General features: G+C 40.6%; 1 protein-coding gene across 2 annotated transcripts in view; it reads right to left on the bottom strand.

The window, feature by feature from the left end:
- Window positions 1-18256, bottom strand: part of LOC126284458 (midasin) — a 481989-nt gene that overhangs the window by 245351 nt on the left and 218382 nt on the right. For both annotated transcript variants that reach the window (XM_049983379.1, XM_049983380.1), the window contains 3 exons: window positions 16676-16833; window positions 3028-3371; window positions 2690-2907 (listed from right to left, as the gene is read on the bottom strand). In XM_049983379.1, coding sequence (XP_049839336.1) covers window positions 2690-2907; window positions 3028-3371; window positions 16676-16833 — 720 coding nt within the window. The remainder of the gene's footprint in view (window positions 1-2689; window positions 2908-3027; window positions 3372-16675; window positions 16834-18256) is intronic.

Raw genomic sequence — 18256 nt, forward strand, 5'->3', positions numbered from 1 at the left:
TGATGTAGGAAGCCCGTATGTACGTACGTGTAAAACACTGAAAGATCATACATTATGTCATAAAAGAAACAAGACATCAGAGGATATTCCAAGAGCATCGGAATTTCGTGAACCACACTAAAACGTGCACATTTAAAATGCATACTTAAAGTGCACATTCATATATCCAGATTCCCAGTGAAGTAGACCTCGACCTGATATTAAGATTTTCAGTGTGGTTTTTGGGATGTAAATTTTCTTGGAAACGAGACCGTTTTGGCACAAATGGTCATTTTTTATAATATGACAAAATATAATTCACGAATTACCACTATCAAATGCCTATGTGGCCTACTACAATTATAAAGCTTTACATTAGTAAATAGTTCCAAATTCATTTATACGCACCAGTTTCTCAAGCACGAGATCATAAAGTAGTATTATGAAATTTTTATATAAATTTGAAATTGTCTTATTCTTCGATAATTTGTGTGATGTCCCCGTTTCTTCTCCTTCCTCATTCTAACAAACAGTCTTTTCATCACCAGTTCTGTAGCTCTTCCTGCCATTGTCAAAATCTGTTCGCCAATTAACTTCACTAACACTACCACAATCACCGGTTTAGTTATCCAGCGATTATTCTCCAGTTAGGCATTATTATGTGTCCGTACAATGCGTTTTCTGCACTACTCCCAGGATGGAACTTAAGCGGCTGCTAGCCAGGGACTGTAGAACTGGTCCCTACTAGTGTAGCAATCTAGCCAAAAATTTTCTGTCAAAATTTCATTTTCTTGGATACACCGAGAAGATAATACATTATCTTTCTCACCTGTTATTCCTGTTAGTCTTTTGTTTCCATTCTGGTAGTCTGACTCTATGGATTTCGCTTTTAATTATAACAATGCTGATCATTTGCAAACCCAATCAACCACCTAATCAGACATTGATTGGCATTCATATGTTCGGCTTTACTCCACTCAGCTCATACAGCCTCGTCCCCTTTTGTCTGCGGAAAGTTTATTTCTAGATACAACGAGTAATCTCCTGACAGAGATATCACACATACACTACGCATGCATTCAAAAATCAACTTATGATTCATTCAGAAATCAACTTAAAATGTGTTATAAAATTTTCAAAAATGAACGTCCGCTGGATGCTAAGTGCTATGTGAAACTCGCTTTTTTCCTCAAGAATATGAATTTGGCGCCCCCTTTCCCCGCTAGCATCTAGCTGCTTGCTGCGACTGCTTGCACAGCCAACAGCCACATTCCTGTAGCCAGAAGCGGGAGAATCTACTGCTCAAATGTGACAACTGCACATGCGCACAAAGCCGCTCATAACTGCTAAAACGAATCTAATGTAAACAGTTGTGACTTCACATTCATCGTAGGCAACTTGTTGTTATGAAGCATTGTAAAGTCTTCCTAAAGCCTTTGACACATTTTGCTGCTGGCACACGCTTGCATGAGCACGTGTGTCGTCGTCGTATATGGCACATTTCCTTTGCAATTTAAGTTATTTTCATTTTTTTCTCTCATTTATGTTTTGTTGTTGAAGTGTTATTCTGCAGTAGTGGGATACAGTAATGTCCTTTGATAGAGTATCGGTTCTTACCAATCAAAATTTTAAAAAATTAACAGAAAACTGAAACACCAAAGAATTCTCGGGATTCTAAAACATTCCCGGGTTTTTCCCAGATGCAAAAATTCCTGGGTTTTTCCCGGATCTCCTAGTTGTCCCGGGTCGTATACACACTGTAATACAGTCACAACACACCACGCCAGTGAACATAATCAATTAAAACGAATAACTGTGAAGGAAATGGTGTTGGGAGGTGGCTGTGTCTATATATTTTTCTGAAGTGTAATACTAACAAAGGTTCTTGTTCGAGAATGTTATGTTTCTAGTTCTGGCAGATGATGAATGCTAATTATAGTCTCCAGATACATGGGGTTTTATTGAGGGTTTGCTTCTCAAATAAAATACTGAGTGAGTTAGTGCAGTGTTAAGGCACTGGACTCACATTTGGCAGGAGCGAGCTCTGAACCCGTGTTCAGCCATACTGACTCGGTTTTTCCTTGGCTTCTCTTACTCCATTCTTGCATAATTCGATAAATTATGTATATCCTTTATGTAGGATTATATATAACTTATACCTGCAATGAATTAACACGCCCTGTACTGTTATGAGGAATAGTCAAGTTACAAACACATAAATAAACTAAAGGATAACGCTGGGAGTGTTGAGTTGCAAACAGGCACAATGAAAAAGAATGCAGAATGCCTGTCTTTAACTCAATGCCACCTCTATGTTGTAAGTAGCAATATACATTTTTCACCTTGTTTTTATTCCACCCTGGATTTTCCATTATTTAAATAATACTGCCCTTCAATATGCCATTTAGCACAGTGTCCTCAAGAATGTTACAAAGATTTAATGAAGCACACTGACTAGTATATTCAAAAGAACCGCAACTTTGCTATTCCTAATTACGTGGATACTAAATTTTTTTGTTTCATTTTTCTCATACAATCTTTATGGAAATTCACTAATCCTTAGTCTCAGTATAATTATGTACCTCATCATCACAGGAAGAAAACATTTATCTCATATGAGTTTCTAAATCTAAATCTACATCTACATCTACATTTATACTCCGCAAGCCACCCAACGGTGTGTGGCGGAAGGCACTTTACGTCCTATTACCTCCTCCATTTGTCTGAAAGTTTTTGGTACATTTGAAGAGCAGGCTGAAGAATTCCATTACCACTGGACTGAACTTTGGATGGTAGCCAAATGTCAGCCAATTGCATTCCTCTGTGTGACATCATAGAAAAAAGAACAAATGTGAGGTCGTCAAGAAGGCTTGTGGAATTTTGCGCCACATCAACACCTGTCACCATGGAAATTGTTTCACTACTCAACTGTAAGAAATGACAAAACGAATTAAACAACAGAACAGAGGGGTCAAGTAACATCCACAATACAAAGTGACAGTGTTGTGGGCAAGCACAGACAGCTGGACACAATCCGCGACTACAAACCTCCACATTTGCTGCTACTGTCAAAAGAGCAGCAGCAGAACTCTTCAGTCCAGTGAAAATGCTGTTCGTAGTAAGCAGTGGCGCAGGGCACGCGAGTGCTGACAGTGGAAGAAAAGTGTCTTCTCGAGTGCTGTGTTTCAGGAAGCTCCTGTACCGCGACAGCTTCTCCACGAGGACTTGTTGGATGCTGGCCCGAAGGGACTGACTGCTGCCCACAGCGCGGGTGTAAACATCGTAACATGCAGCGGGGAGAGATGTCAGTGCCTTGTGGCCTCGTGCGAGTTGATGCCACAGTAATGAAGCTGTCTGTTCTAGCCTTGAGAGGTTGAGTGTTTTATCTGAAACTGTCAATAAGCACTTTCTTTTACTTGAATTGCGTGACACAAAATATGAATACACAACACAAAGAGGATTGCAACAATATCAAAATGTACCACGGATAATGTCACGGGCAAAGCTGGAATCACCCATCAATACTGCAAAAGATATAAAATATCTTTATGGAGATCCAGAGGTTAAAGTTACTGTGTTTATGCATAAAAATCCTTTTTTTAACCATTTTTGCACTGTGAGTCACAATTATCAATAAAATTAACATTGCAAAGGGCTCAAATTTTAAGTGTACATTCTTTAGACATTTATCTAGAAACACCATATTCCTGTTTCCAAAAATCTTTATCCATTATCACGACACACCTGGAAAACCATGATTTTGGGTACTAGTTGTGGGGAGGGCCACTTCTATAATTTCATCCACATCAAATCAACAAAATTTTTACTATATATTCTTCAGATGAAGGGAATCTCAAAACTTTTTTCAATATAGTTATATGTTATTGAGATCGAGAGGTTCAAAGTTACCATGTTTATACACATAAAATATGTACATTGCATCCAGCTTGAGGTGTAAACATAGTTTTGACAGACGTAGTGAACACACGGGAAGGGTTCCGAGTTTACCAAACTATTGTTTAGTTGCCATTTTTTGCCAGGAAAAATTTTATGGTGCACTGTATCTCTAAAATAGGTGCTTCATGTCAATACAGGCTGTCTTGACCCGGAAATTATTCTTTGGTGCCAGCTGACAGTGTAAGTAACTCATTAAAAAAAACTATTTTGCTATATAAAATTGTTTGAACTTGCATTTCAAACAGTGTATTTTTTTGTATAAAGTGATCAAAACTATCTGGACACCCCCCCAAAAAAATGTTTTTCATATTATGTGCATTGTGCTACCACCCACTGCCAGGCACACCATATCAGCGACCTCAGTAGTCGTTAGACATCGTGAGAGAGCAAAATGGGTGCTCCGCAGAACTCACGGACTTCAAACGTGGTCAGGTGATTGGGTGCCACTTGTGTCATACGTCTCTACATGAGATTTCCACACTCCTACACATCCCTAGGTCCACTATTTCCGATGTGATAGTGAACTGGAAATGTGAAGGGACACGTACAACACAAAGAGTATAGGTCGACCTCATCTGTTGACTGACAGAGACCACTGACAGTTGAAGAGGGTCGTAATGTGCAATAGGCAAACATCTATCCAGATCATCATACAGGAATTCCAAACTGCATCAGGGTCCACTGCAAGTACTATGACAGTAAGGCAGGAGGTGAGAAAACTTGGATTTTGTGGTTGAGCGGCTGCTCATAAGCCACACACCACACCGGTAAATGCCAACGACGTCTTGCTTGGTGTACGGAGTGTAAACATTGGACAATTGAACAGTGGAAAATGTTGTGTGAAGTGACGAATCACAGTACACAGTGTGGCAATCTGATGCCAGGGTGTGGGTATGGCGAATGCCCAGTGAACACCATCTGCCAGCGTGTTAGTGCCAACAGTAAAATTCGGAGGCAGTGGTGCTATGATGTGGTCATGTCTTCCATTGAGGGGGGTGCTCCCTTTATCATTTCGTGTAGCACTATCACAGCGCAGGCCTACCTTGATGTTTTAAGCACCTTCTTGCTTCCCGCTGTTGAGGATTTCGGGGATGGCGACTGTATCTTTCAACATGATCGAGGACCTTTTCATAATGCATGGCCTGCACCGGTTTGGTTACATGACAATAACATCCCTGTAATGGATTGGCCTGCACAGAGTCCTGACCTGAATCCTATAGAACACCTTTGGGATGTTTTTGAATGCCGACTTTGTGCCAGGCCTCACTGACTGACATCGATACCTCTCCTCAGTTCAGCACTCCACGACGAATGGGCTGCCATTCTTGTGAAACACAACTAGCTCTTTATTAGCATGAAGTGTTGAGTGCTATTGACAAGCAATTTCAGATCGATTCTGTATTTCTGGATGGAGGCTTTTGGCACTCTACCACACAAGTGACTTTAGTGAAATTGCGTGCTTATGGAATACAGTCTCAGTAACGTGACTGGATTTGTGATTTCCTGTCACAGAGGTCACAGTTCATAGTAATGACGGAAAGTCATCGAGTAAAACTGAAGTGATTTCTAGCATTCCCCAAGGTAGAATTATAGGCCCTATATAAACGATTTGGGAGACAATCTGAGCAGCCGTCTTAGGTTGTTTGCAGATAACGCTGTCATTTGTCGACTAATAAACTTATCAAAAGATCAAAACAAATTGCAAAATGATTTAGAAAAGATATCGGAATGGTGAGAAAATTGGCAATTGACCTTAAATAACGAGAAGTGTGAGGTCATTTACACGAGTGCTAAAAGCAATGCGTTAAACTTCGGGAACACGATAAATCAGTCAAATCTAAAGCCAGTAAATTCAACTAAATACCAACAAATTTCAGTTACGCACAACTTAAATTGGAAGGAACACATAGAAAATGTTGTAGGCAATGCTAACCAAAGACTGCGTTTTATTGGCAGTACACTTAGAAAATGTAACAGATTTACTAAGGAAACTGCCTACACTACTCTTGTCCTTCCTCTTTTAGAATGCTGCTGTGCGGGTGGGATCCTTACCATATGGGACTGACGGAGTACATCGAGAAATTCAAAGAAAGGAAGCAAGTTTTGTATCATCGCGAAATAGAGGAGAGAGTGTCGCTGAAATGATATAGGCTTTGGGAAGGACTTCATTACAACAAAGGCGTTTTTCGTTGCGACGGAATCTTCTCACGAAATTCCAATCAACAACTTTCTCCTCCGAATGTGAAACTATTTTGTTGACGCCGACCTACATAGGGAGAAACGATCACCACGATAATATAAGGGAAATCATAACTCATACGGAAGGATATAGGTGTTCGTTATTTCCGCACACTGTAAGAGATTGGAATAATAGAGAATTGTGAAGGTGGTTCGTGAACCCTCTGCCAGGCACTTAAATTTGATTTGCAGAGTATCCATGTAGATGTATATGAATTTTACTTACCTACAGAATTTTGCTTAAATACACTGAAGAACCAAAGAAACTGGTACTCCTACCTATATTGTGTAGGCCCCTCACGAGCACGCAGAACTGCTGCAACACAACCTGGTGTGGACTGGACTAATGTCTGAAGCAGTGCTCTGGAGGGAATTGACTCCATGAATCCTACAGGGCTGTCCATAAATCCATAAGAGTACAAGGGGGTGGAGATCTCTTCTGAACAGCATGTTGCAGCGTGTCCCTGATGCTAAATATTGTTCATGTCTGGAAAGAACTGTTTAACGTCAGAAGAGCGTTCCTGGAGCCACTCTGGAGCAATTCTGGATATGTGGGGTATCGCACTATCCTGCAGGAACTGACAAAGTCCATTGGAATGCACAATGGACATGAATGGACACAGGTGATCAAACAGGAAACTTATGTATGCGTCACCTGTCAGAGTTGTATCTAGACGTATTAGGGATCCCATATGCACACACCCCATATCATTACAGAGCCTCCACCAGCTTGAACAGTCCTTTGCCGACATGCAGGGTCCATGGGTTCATGAGGTTGTCTCCATACCCATAAACATCCATTCCCTTGATACAACATGAAATGAAACACGACCGACCAGGCAACATGTTTCCAGTCATCAACAGTCCAATGTCGGTGTCGACTGACCCAGGTGAGGTGTAAAGCTGTGTGTCATGCAGTCATCAAGGGTACATGCGTGGGCCTTCAGCTGCGAAAGCCCATATCTATTTTGTTTCATTGAATGGTTCACACACTAACACTAGTTGATGGCCCAACACTGAAGTCTGCAGCAGTTTGCGGAAGGGTTGCACTTCTGTCACATTGAACAATTATCTGTCACATTGAACAATTCTCTCAGTCATCATCAGGCCAGATCTTGCAGGATCTTTTCCCAGCCGCAGCAATGTCGGAGATTTGATGTTTTTACTGGATTCCCAATATTCACAGTACACTCATGAAATGGTTGTAAGGAACAATCCCCACTTCATCGCTACCTTGGAGATCCTGTGTCCCATCGTTCGTGCGCTGACTATAACACCAAGTTCAAACTCACTTTAAATCTTGATAACCTGCCATCGTAACAGCAGTAACAGATCTAAAAAGTGCGCCAGACACTTTTCTTGTATAGGTGTTGGCGTCAGCAGCACTGTATTCTGCCTCTTTACATGTCTCTATATTTGAATACGCATGCCTATACTAATTTCTACGGTGCTTCAGTGTATATGAACAGCACACCCTGTTGTAACAGGGAAAAAGAAGGGAACCGGTGGAAAATAGATCCTGTCAGAGCACAAAAATAGTGAGTATATTCCTCTTTAAGAGAATCTGACAAAAGTGGAGAATCAGCTGCCTCAATCCTCATTCCACCTTTCTCATCAAAAATATCAGCAAGCAAACATGTTGTTGTTGTTGTGGTCTTCGGTCCTGAGACTGGTTTGATGCAGCTCTCCATGGTACTCTATCCTGTGCAAGCTTCATCTCGCAGTACCTACTGCAATCTACATCCTTCTGAATCTGCTTAGTGTATCTCTTGGTCTCCCTCTACGATTTTTACCCTCCACGCTACCCTCCAATACTAAATTGGTGATCCCTTGATGCCTGACAACATGTCCTACCAACCGATCCCTTCTTCTGGTCAAGTTGTGCCACAAACTTCTATTCTCCCCAAACCTATTCAATACTTCCTCATTAGTTATGTGATCTACCCATCTAATCTTCAGCATTCTACTGTAGCACCACATTTTGAAAGCTTCTATTCTCTTCTTGTCCAAACTAGTTATCGTCCATCTTTCACTTCCATACATGGCTACACTCCATACAAATACACTCCTGGAAATTGAAATAAGAACACCGTGAATTCATTGTCCCAGGAAGGGGAAACTTTATTGACACATTCCTGGGGTCAGATACATCACATGATCACACTGACAGAACCACAGGCACATAGACACAGGCAACAAAGCATGCACAATGTCGGCACTAGTACAGTGTATATCCACCTTTCGCAGCAATGCAGGCTGCTATTCTCCCATGGAGACAATCGTAGAGATGCTGGATGTAGTCCTGTGGAACGGCTTGCCATGCCATTTCCACCTGGCGCCTCAGTTGGACCAGCGTTCGTGCTGGCGCGTGAGACGACGCTTCATCCAGTCCCAAACATGCTCAATGGGGGACAGATCCGAAGATCTTGCTGGCCAGGGTAGTTGACTTACACCTTCTAGAGCACGTTGGGTGGCACGGGATACATGCGGACGTGCATTGTCCTGTTGGAACAGCAAGTTCCCTTGCCGGTCTAGAAATGGTAGAACGATGGGTTCGATGACGGTTTGGATGTACCGTGCACTATTCAGTGTCCCCTCGACGATCACCAGAGGTGTACGGCCAGTGTAGGACATCGCTCCCCACACCATGATGCCGGGTGTTGGCCCTGTGTGCCTCGGTCGTATGCAGTCCTGATTGTGGCGCTCACCTGCACGGCGCCAAACACGCATACGACCATCATTGGCACCAAGGCAGAAGCGACTCTCATCGCTGAAGATGACACGTCTCCATTCGTCCCTCCATTCACGCCTGTCGCGACACCACTGGAGGCGGGCTGCACGATGTTGGGGCGTGAGCGGAAGACGGCCTAACGGTGTGCGGGACCGTAGCCCAGCTTCATGGAGACGGTTGCGAATGGTCCTCGCCGATACCCCAGGAGCAACAGTGTCCCTAATTTGCTGGGAAGTGGCGGTGCGGTCCCCTACGGCACTGCGTGGGATCCTACGGTGTTGGCGTGCATCCGTGCGTCGCTGCGGTCCGGTCCCAGGTCGACGGGCACGTGCACCTTCCGCCGACCACTGGCGACAACATCAATGTACTGTGGAGACCTCACGCCCCACTTGTTGAGCAATTTGGCGGTACGTCCACCCGGCCTCCCGCATTCCCACTATACGCCCTCGCTCAAAGTCCGTCAACTGCACATACGGTTCACGTTCACACTGTCGGCGGCGCACAAATGCTGCGCAGCTAGCGCCATTCAACGGCCAACACTGCGGTTCCTGGTGTGTCCGCTGTGCCATGCGTGTGATCATTGCTTGTACAGCCCTCTCGCAGTGTCCGGAGCAAGTATGGTGGGTCTGACACACTAGCGTCAATGTGTTCTTTTTTCCATTTCCAGGAGTGTACTTTCAGAAACGACTTCCTGACACTTAAATCTATACTCGATGTTAACAAATTTCTCTTCTTCAGAAACGCTTTCCTTGCCATTGCCAGTCTACATTTTATATCCTCTCTACTTTGACCATCATCAGGTATTTTGCTCCCCAAATAGCAAAACTCCTTTACTACTTTAAGTGTTTCGTTTACTAATCTAATTCCCTCGTCATCACCCAACTTAAATAGACTACATTCCATTATACTCGTTTTGCTTTTGTTGATGTTCATCTTATATCCTCCTTTCAAGACACTGTCCATTCCGTTCAACTGCTGTTCCAAGTCCTTTGCTGTCACTGACAGAATTACAATGTCATCGGCAACCCTCCAAGTTTTTATTTCTTCTCCATGGATTTTGATACCTACTCTGAATTTTTCTTTTGTTTCCTTTACTGCTTGCTCAATATACAGATTGAATAACATCAGGAGAGGCTACAACCCTGTCTTACTCCCTTCCCAACCACTGCTTCCCTTTCATGTCCCTCGACTCTTATAACTGCCATCTGGTTTCTGTACAAATTGTAAATAGCCTTTCGCTCCCTGTATTTTACCCCTGCCACCTTCAGAATACTTTCAGGATACCTGATTTGGGAGCAGTTAATGTGACCCCACTGACAGAATCTCTGCTTACTATCTGAACCTACCCTCCTGTGTATAGAAACCAATCATTTCCTCAACCAACTCTCCATAGTTCTTATTCCTTTACCACATGGTGACCTCTACACAAATATTCCTAATGCATATGGCCTTGCTGCTCCTGAATACTAAATTTCCCAATGCCCAACTCAATAGAAACCTAAATCCTCCTCCTTAATCAAGACGACCAACTATATCCTCACCCACAACAAATTCACCTACGATGGCATAACCTACAAGCAAAGCTGTAATACAGCAATGGGCACCTGCATGTCACCACCCTAAGCCAACCTATTCATGGGCCTTCCAGAGGAATTTTCCCTAAGCTCCCAAAATCCCAAACTGTTCACCTGGTTCAGATTCACCAATGACACCTTCATGATCTGGCCCAAGGATGAGGACAGCCTATACAAATTTCTCCAGAAACCCAACACCTTCTCTGCCATTCACTTTATGTGGCACTTCTCAACACAACGTCCTCTATGCTGACCACCTCAAAGATGGGTACATCAGTACCTCAGTCAATAACAAACCTACCAACCACCAGCAACACCTACATTTAAAAAGCTGCCATCCATTCCACTCCAAGACGTGCTTTCCATAGAACCTAGCCACCCGAGGTAATTGCAACTGTAGTAACAATCAGTCCCTTTCCCAATATACCAAGGGTCTCACTGAGGCCTTCACAGAAAGAAATTACTGTCCCAATATTGTACACACACACACACACACACACACACACACACACACACACACACACACACACACCCTGTGTCTTACCCCTCCAGTCATTCATCACCTCCCAGAGCCCCACCGTAGAGCCAAAAAGCAGTAGTCCCCTCGTGACTCACGAGGGAACATTCCAATGTGTTAATAAATGATCTTGATGAAACTTGGCAGGTGTGTAGGGGAGCAAAATAGTGCAATACCTATTTTTTGTTTGTGTCCAATTTCAGTCTTAAAGGGGTAAAAAATACCCTGAATTGTAATGTGGCATTTTAGGTTTGGAAGAATATCTTTGAAACAATTATATATATATAAAAAATGTTTTTTGTACAAAAGTTCATATGTAATTAATATTCTTGAAAAATCCAGGATGGAATGTAACAATACAGGCGTCCCAAAAAGAATGACCTAATTTTAAATAGAATTATTTATTAGGAAGGAGGGCTTAACACCAACAAATTGCATACTAAATTACTCATGAAAGGCAGAAGTTTATAAAAATCTATCATAAATGTTCAATATGTCCTCCACTGGCTGCATGGATGACATCCACTCAAATGCTCATCGGATTGGTTCAACAATTTTTTCAGTAACACGTGGTCGGCCAGGACTTTAGCCTTTACAGAGGCACCCTGTTTCTTCAAACTGTTTATACCACTGTCGAATGTTCTTTGGTGATGGTGGTTTAGCAGGAAATTGAATATGAAACACCCGAAGAACTGCGATCACTGATTGAGTGAGACTAAATTCAACAACACAATATGCCGGCTGTTACGTTGACGCCATATTACGTGAGACTCACTGCACGCTCCAGGTCAGCACTCATAGCAACATCTAGCGGATTTTTTCTGAAACTCTACACTGTACCGATTACATTTAGCACTGTTTCTGTTACCTAAGGAGATTTGTCTAAATATTATTACAAATTAAAATTGGGTCATTCTTTTTGGGACACCTTGTATTATGAGAAGGATAGTTGCTACTAACCATATAACGAAGATGCTGAGTCGCAGAGAGGCACAACACAAACACTGTCACAAAATAAACTTTCTACCAACAACGATTTTGTCAAATACAGATGACACACCCAAACACCGACCAAAGCCTCTGCCAGCTGAGACCACACTGAGTTTTACAACATAAATTAAAAAAGCTTTCAAGCCACATTCATTGCTGGTAATAAAACTTGTTTCTGAAATGCTATTTTTAGAAAATAAGCTGGTCACAATTTCCTGTCAGAATATTTTCAACATTCTTATATTAAACTTGTTGTATGTTTTAAATTGTTATTTTATGTTTTACATTCTTTTTTTACCACTCCATATACTCATATTTTATTAATTGATGCTCTAAAGGGTTCTTTCACACTGACCTCACTGGAAAAGAAAACATCTTTCAACACGGTCTCATGTTTGCTTACCAGATGATGATAATAATAATAATAATAATAATAATAATAATAATAATAATAATAATAATAATATGTATTTTATTGTCTTTAGGCCATTACAGCGATTGACAGCATCAAATGAAGAATTTACAATACAGTGTGATAATGTACTGACTACTGAAATATTTTAGCTTATATTACAATAAATGTACAATGGATCATCTATTGGATTATTCATTTTACAGTTGAAGAATTCATTGATGCATAGAATGGGTCGGCAATTAACTATTTATGCAGTCTCTCACTGAATGTATGTTCAGGAAGATTCTGTATAGCATGTGGCAGCTTATTAAATAGTTCATGCCCTGTGACTTCGTGGCTATTTGTCGATTTTGATAATCTGTGGTAAGGTGTGTATGTGTGTTTGATGCTTCTTGTACTATAACAATGTACATTTTCTCTATGTTTCACATGTTGTAGGTTCTTCTTCGTATTGATTAAGACAGTGTATACATAGAGTTTTATTACTGTCATAATTTTTTGTTCAGGAAATAAGGGTTTACAGTGAGCCTTATATGAAGAATTTGTAATAATCCTAATGGCTTTCTTCTGAAATAATAGGATGTCATGTATATGACTACAATTACCCCATAAGATAATGCCATAGGATATTATACTTTGGAAAAATGCAAAATAAAATGATCTAACATATGTTTCAGGTACACAATTTCTGAGTTGTCTTAGTAAATAAATTACTGTAGATAGCTTCCTACTAATAAAGTTTACATGTTGACCCCACAATAACTTTTCGTCTACAAAAACTCACAGGAATTTAACAGAACTAGGGTGATCAGATAGTGGCTTGTCTCAGAGTGAAGATTATCTGGCGAGTTTTACTTTCATTTAGCAAGAAATCATTTGCTCTGAACCAATATGCTGCGTGAGGGAGTGTATTTTCAGCACAGGTTTTAAAATTGTTACTGCTATGTAGAAAAGTCATATCATCTGTGCACAATACAGTGGTGGATCTAATAAAGGAGGGGATGTCATTGATCATTATCAGAAACAGGAAGAGGCCCAGTAAAGATCCCTGAGGCACACCTACTTCAACATTTTCTATGTTTGACATTTCCTTACCAACACAAACTACCTGTTTACAGTTACTGAGATAAGCTTTTAATAGTCTGAGACCGTTTCCTTTGATGCCGTAGGATTTTAGTTTCTCTAGTAGCGGTGTGTGCTCAACACAGTCGAAGGCCTTGCTTAGGTCACAGAAAGAGACCTGAGCAAAGGCTTTGTCCTCAAAAACTTTGAGGATGTAACTGACTATTGTGCCGATCACATCAATGGTCGACAGATTCTTCCTAAACCAATTTTGTGTAACATTAATTATTCCTAGGTTCTCAATGTGACATGATAATTGTTGGTACATGATGCATTTTATTACCTTGGAGAATGCGGGTACTATTGAAATAGGCCTGTAACTAGATGTAGAGTCTTTATCTCCCTTTTTGTGTACTGGGACGATCCTAGACAGTTTTAATCCATCAGGAAAATTTCCCTCAAGTAAGCACTGCTTATGCAATGGGTTAAAGGGTACAGAATGCAATCACACACTTTATTTAGCAGGTTGCATGATATGTCATATATATCTAAGTTATCAGATGATTTCAGTTGTTTTATGACTCCTTGTACAAATTTAGGCGATACTTCGGAGAAAGTTAGCATGCTTGTGTTTAGTGACTGTATACCCTAATTTTTAGACAGTAACTCTGATGGACTAATGTCTGGTTTGATTATTGTACCTCCTATTTCTTTCACTGAATTAATAAAAAACTCATTGAGTGTTTGAAGTGGGGTATTAATTTGGTCTTTTTTAGTATCTGTAGCACCACTGTTATTGTTTTTTTTTTTTTTTTTTTTTTTTTGCAGGATGCCTTTTTTGTATTCAATCGTGCATTCCACATAGGCTGATTTGGCACAGTCAGACTTCAAACTACTGTATATGGAGTACAGTAAGAAAACTTTTTTTTTTTTTAGATCTGTCAGGTGTTTAGCGTACCACATATTTTGTCTGTTTAGAGATCTGGCTTTGTGGCTGCTGTACGTCATTTTGATTTTCTTTATGGGAATACTATTGTTAAATAGGGTCAAGGGAAAAAATCTATCAAATATTACGCTGTCACAAGGACTCTTGGTCCAAATTTCCTGCCCCCCCCCCACCCCACCCCCTCCTAGTTTTGAATATTGTACCCTGGTGACCCAAATACGCTTCATGATGGCACAGGTAGAGCCATGGAATGTATACAGCTTTCAATGTTGGAAGAACCTTTTGAGAAGATTTTCAGATCCAGTTCTACTGAATGATTATGATGTCAATCTCCACTTCAGAAACAATACAATGAAGATGCAGTCACTAGTACACAATCAATGCTCTTTGCCAAGGCTTTACCAATCTACTGAAATATGCCTGACTCAAATAGGGTTGTTTAGAGGATCACCTGTGACAATTTAAAACTGTATTGAAGTTGCTGAGCATGCTGCTCAATACAATGTCCTTCACTTCAGTGATTGCTTTGCAGCCTATGCCATCTCGATCCTTCCTACTAACACCAGCGTTTTTGAACTGAACAGGTGGGAATTCTCCCTGCAATATATCCTACATTCCTGAAACCCCCTGGGACCTCAACCTTTGTTAGTCCCTGTTCTCACTCAACTATGCCCTTCCTTATTCCCACTCCCGCACTTAACAGCCTTCTATTCCACCAACTCACCAACAGTCCCCCCCCCCCTTCCTCTCTCCTTCCCTCTCTTACCTCACCCGCCTGGCACCTGCCAACCTCCCCTCTCCCCAATTAACCTCCTGACTTCATCCAGCTACCGTACCCTTGCCCTACCACGTGTCCCTTCATGCTCTCACAGACAGCATTTTACCTTTCCCCACTACTACCCTGATATCCTTCCCACTCCCTGTGCCAGCCACCACCATATCCACACCACCCAGACTGCTTCAACTACCAGGCACAGTTGCCCACAGTCTAGCCTCAGTGGCCGGAGACAGAGGTTGTGTTTGTGTGTTTGTGTGTGTGTGTGTGTGTGTGTGTGTGTGTGTTGACTCTCTCAGAAGGAGGCCTTTTGGTCGAAAGCTCACATTTAGCAATGTTTTTTGTTGTGCCTCTCTGTGACTGAACATCTTCCCTATATGGTCAGTAGCAATCTATCCTTTTCATAATGTTGTCATTATTCCATTCTGGATTTTTCAAGAAGTAATTTTTGTTGATGAATCTGGCAATACTGTGGTAATGATAAATGGTTATTTAATGACAAACTTAATTTATCTGAAGACTCATCACTCTTGTTAAATGTGATCTAACTAAACCACCTCAGTATGATCAATTAGTGTACTAAAGGAAGCACCATGTATATAATCTATGAGGCCAAGCAAGTACATTTACTGTGAGCTTTTCACAGTTGTCAGAGATGAATATATATTTATGGTTTTATGAGTACGACTGCAGGTCCAATTTCCAGTTGCCAGAACAGATGTATGGGCAATGGTTATAAAACAAGTGGGGATTCAACATTCCCAACCCCAATCCACAATGTGATATTTTTAAACTTAATTCTTTATTGCTCCATTGTTATGCATTTAACTTGTACATTTTTTTTTCTTTACACACTACCTCGTACAATTACTACATATTAAATTCCTACAAACCCCCTACTAATCCACCATCCGTTCCAACAAGCAGCTCCAGTTCTCAAATACTTCTTCCCACATGTAAAATATTTTTCAGTGTATCTTAGGGAGGCCTTCTCAATACGCTGTGTGATTCTTTTTATAAACTATGTAAGAAGAGAGAAAATTATGTCACATATTGTTCTATGAGTTTGGTCCTGCAAATGTCCTTCAGCCATAAATGATAAACAGTAATTACATGTGAATACGTGTGCAATGGGGAAAATGATTTCAGAAAGTAGCATGAAATCAGGAACATACCATTCAAGATGGCAGTTTTACCAACACACACATATTCTAGCCGACACTAATCTGAATCAAGGTACTCTGCTATAAACAATTTGTTAAAATATACTTCTGTTACTTCTGGATATTAGTGAAGTTAATTGCAATAGACACGAGGATGAAAAGAATTCAAACCTCTAAAATCCCAACATTACATCATAATGTATTGCAAACACATTTCAAGAAAATATCCAATAATATAATTGTAACCCTCACAAAATATATAAAAGTATCAGTAGTAGTAATAGTAATAATAACAGTTATTACTAATATTATAATGGTTGTGCTTTACCTCCAAGCATGCTACAGACAGCATGATGAACATCCAATAATGCACTTTGGTGGTGATAATTTTTTATTCCACATCTAAAAAGAATTGACAATTCATCTAAGTTCCTAAAATCCTCTTCCGTTTGTATAAATATTTCCACACCACGGTTTCTCATTGCCCTAAAAGCAAATAAATAAATAAATAAAATTCAATGTAAGAGAATTCTTTTAGGACATTAAACAAAATTCAAGAAACATAGGTGATATCACTAATGTTTCCTGTAGTTCATCAATATTTCTGAGCAAACTGTAAGCAATAACAGCCAAACAATCTGGTAAAAAGATGACACAAATGGTATATAAACCTAAATATCTGAGTCAATATTAACACCATTATCTAAAATGAAGACATGAATGAAAGATTAATTAACATTTTTAATTTAATTGTGTGTTGTTTATTTAAAGTCACTGATGAAATCAATCCTCATCAGTTACTTATAAAATATCTAGCAGTCCACCTCAGCTTCACAAGGGCAGCACAAAGTATCTATAGCAGCATGACATGCCTGGCGTAGCAGTAATTTTCTTTACAAGACACTGCGTAGAGCTATGCAGGAAATTCAGAGAACAACATTAGTTAACTGAATATCATCACTTTGATATAAGCCGATCATGGCAATCCCATTGTAATGCTTAGTACACATGTATTCAGTGTTGATATTCATTGCTGCAATTCTTTGTCACACTTTTTATGGGAAAATTTGATGTCCTACTATGCAAAGAATCACATTCGCATCTACTTTTCATTCACGCAATGCTGAAAACTTGGTCATCTGCTTTGCTGATGAAAAACTTACTTTATGTAAACAAAGTGAAGCTGCATTCCATGCTGAAGCAGTTTTTCAAAAAATGTTTTACTTTTTGAATAAAAAATTGAAAACCAGAAATTCTGGATTCAAAAAGTTTGTCACTATGCAATTAATCTAGAACAACTGGACATTGCTTAGACAACTTGCACATCAATAGCTAGTTGTGCAACTGGGGAAAGGAGAACGTGGAATCTGAACAACATTTTGTTTCTGGCGAATCTCCACATCACTGAGAGGTGTGCGCTAGGTTACATGATAGAGTGGGAAGACAATAATAATAAAATACAAAAGGTTCAGCCAAGATTCGATCTGACACCCATTCACTTTCTGTGCACATATTTTACTGCTAGACCATGTTATACCAGAGCCAAGGTAGCCCCTGAGGACCAGCAACCCATATATGACTACAGAGGACGAGGTTGCCTATGCCCAAGGCGTACCAAAAGAACTATGGTGAACACCGGCTATTTACATACAAGATAATGGAAACAGGCATTCTGAGCACAACTTCCTGCAGGGGGAGCTAGTCCACTGCCTGCAGGAAGTATCACTACGCCAAAACCTGATTGACCGGAGACAGCTATATAGGGGCTAGAACCAGCCCTTAAGTTCAGTTCACATCGAATGCCGAACTTGTGTACTACAACCGTCGAAGATCACGTCTTCGTCTCTGAATTTAACTGTAAGTAGTGTGTGTGTTACCATGAACCTTTGTGGAGAATTAGAAGTGAACT

Source organism: Schistocerca gregaria, chromosome 8 (assembly GCF_023897955.1).
Source record: "Schistocerca gregaria isolate iqSchGreg1 chromosome 8, iqSchGreg1.2, whole genome shotgun sequence".
Taxonomy (NCBI): Eukaryota; Metazoa; Arthropoda; class Insecta; order Orthoptera; family Acrididae; genus Schistocerca; species Schistocerca gregaria.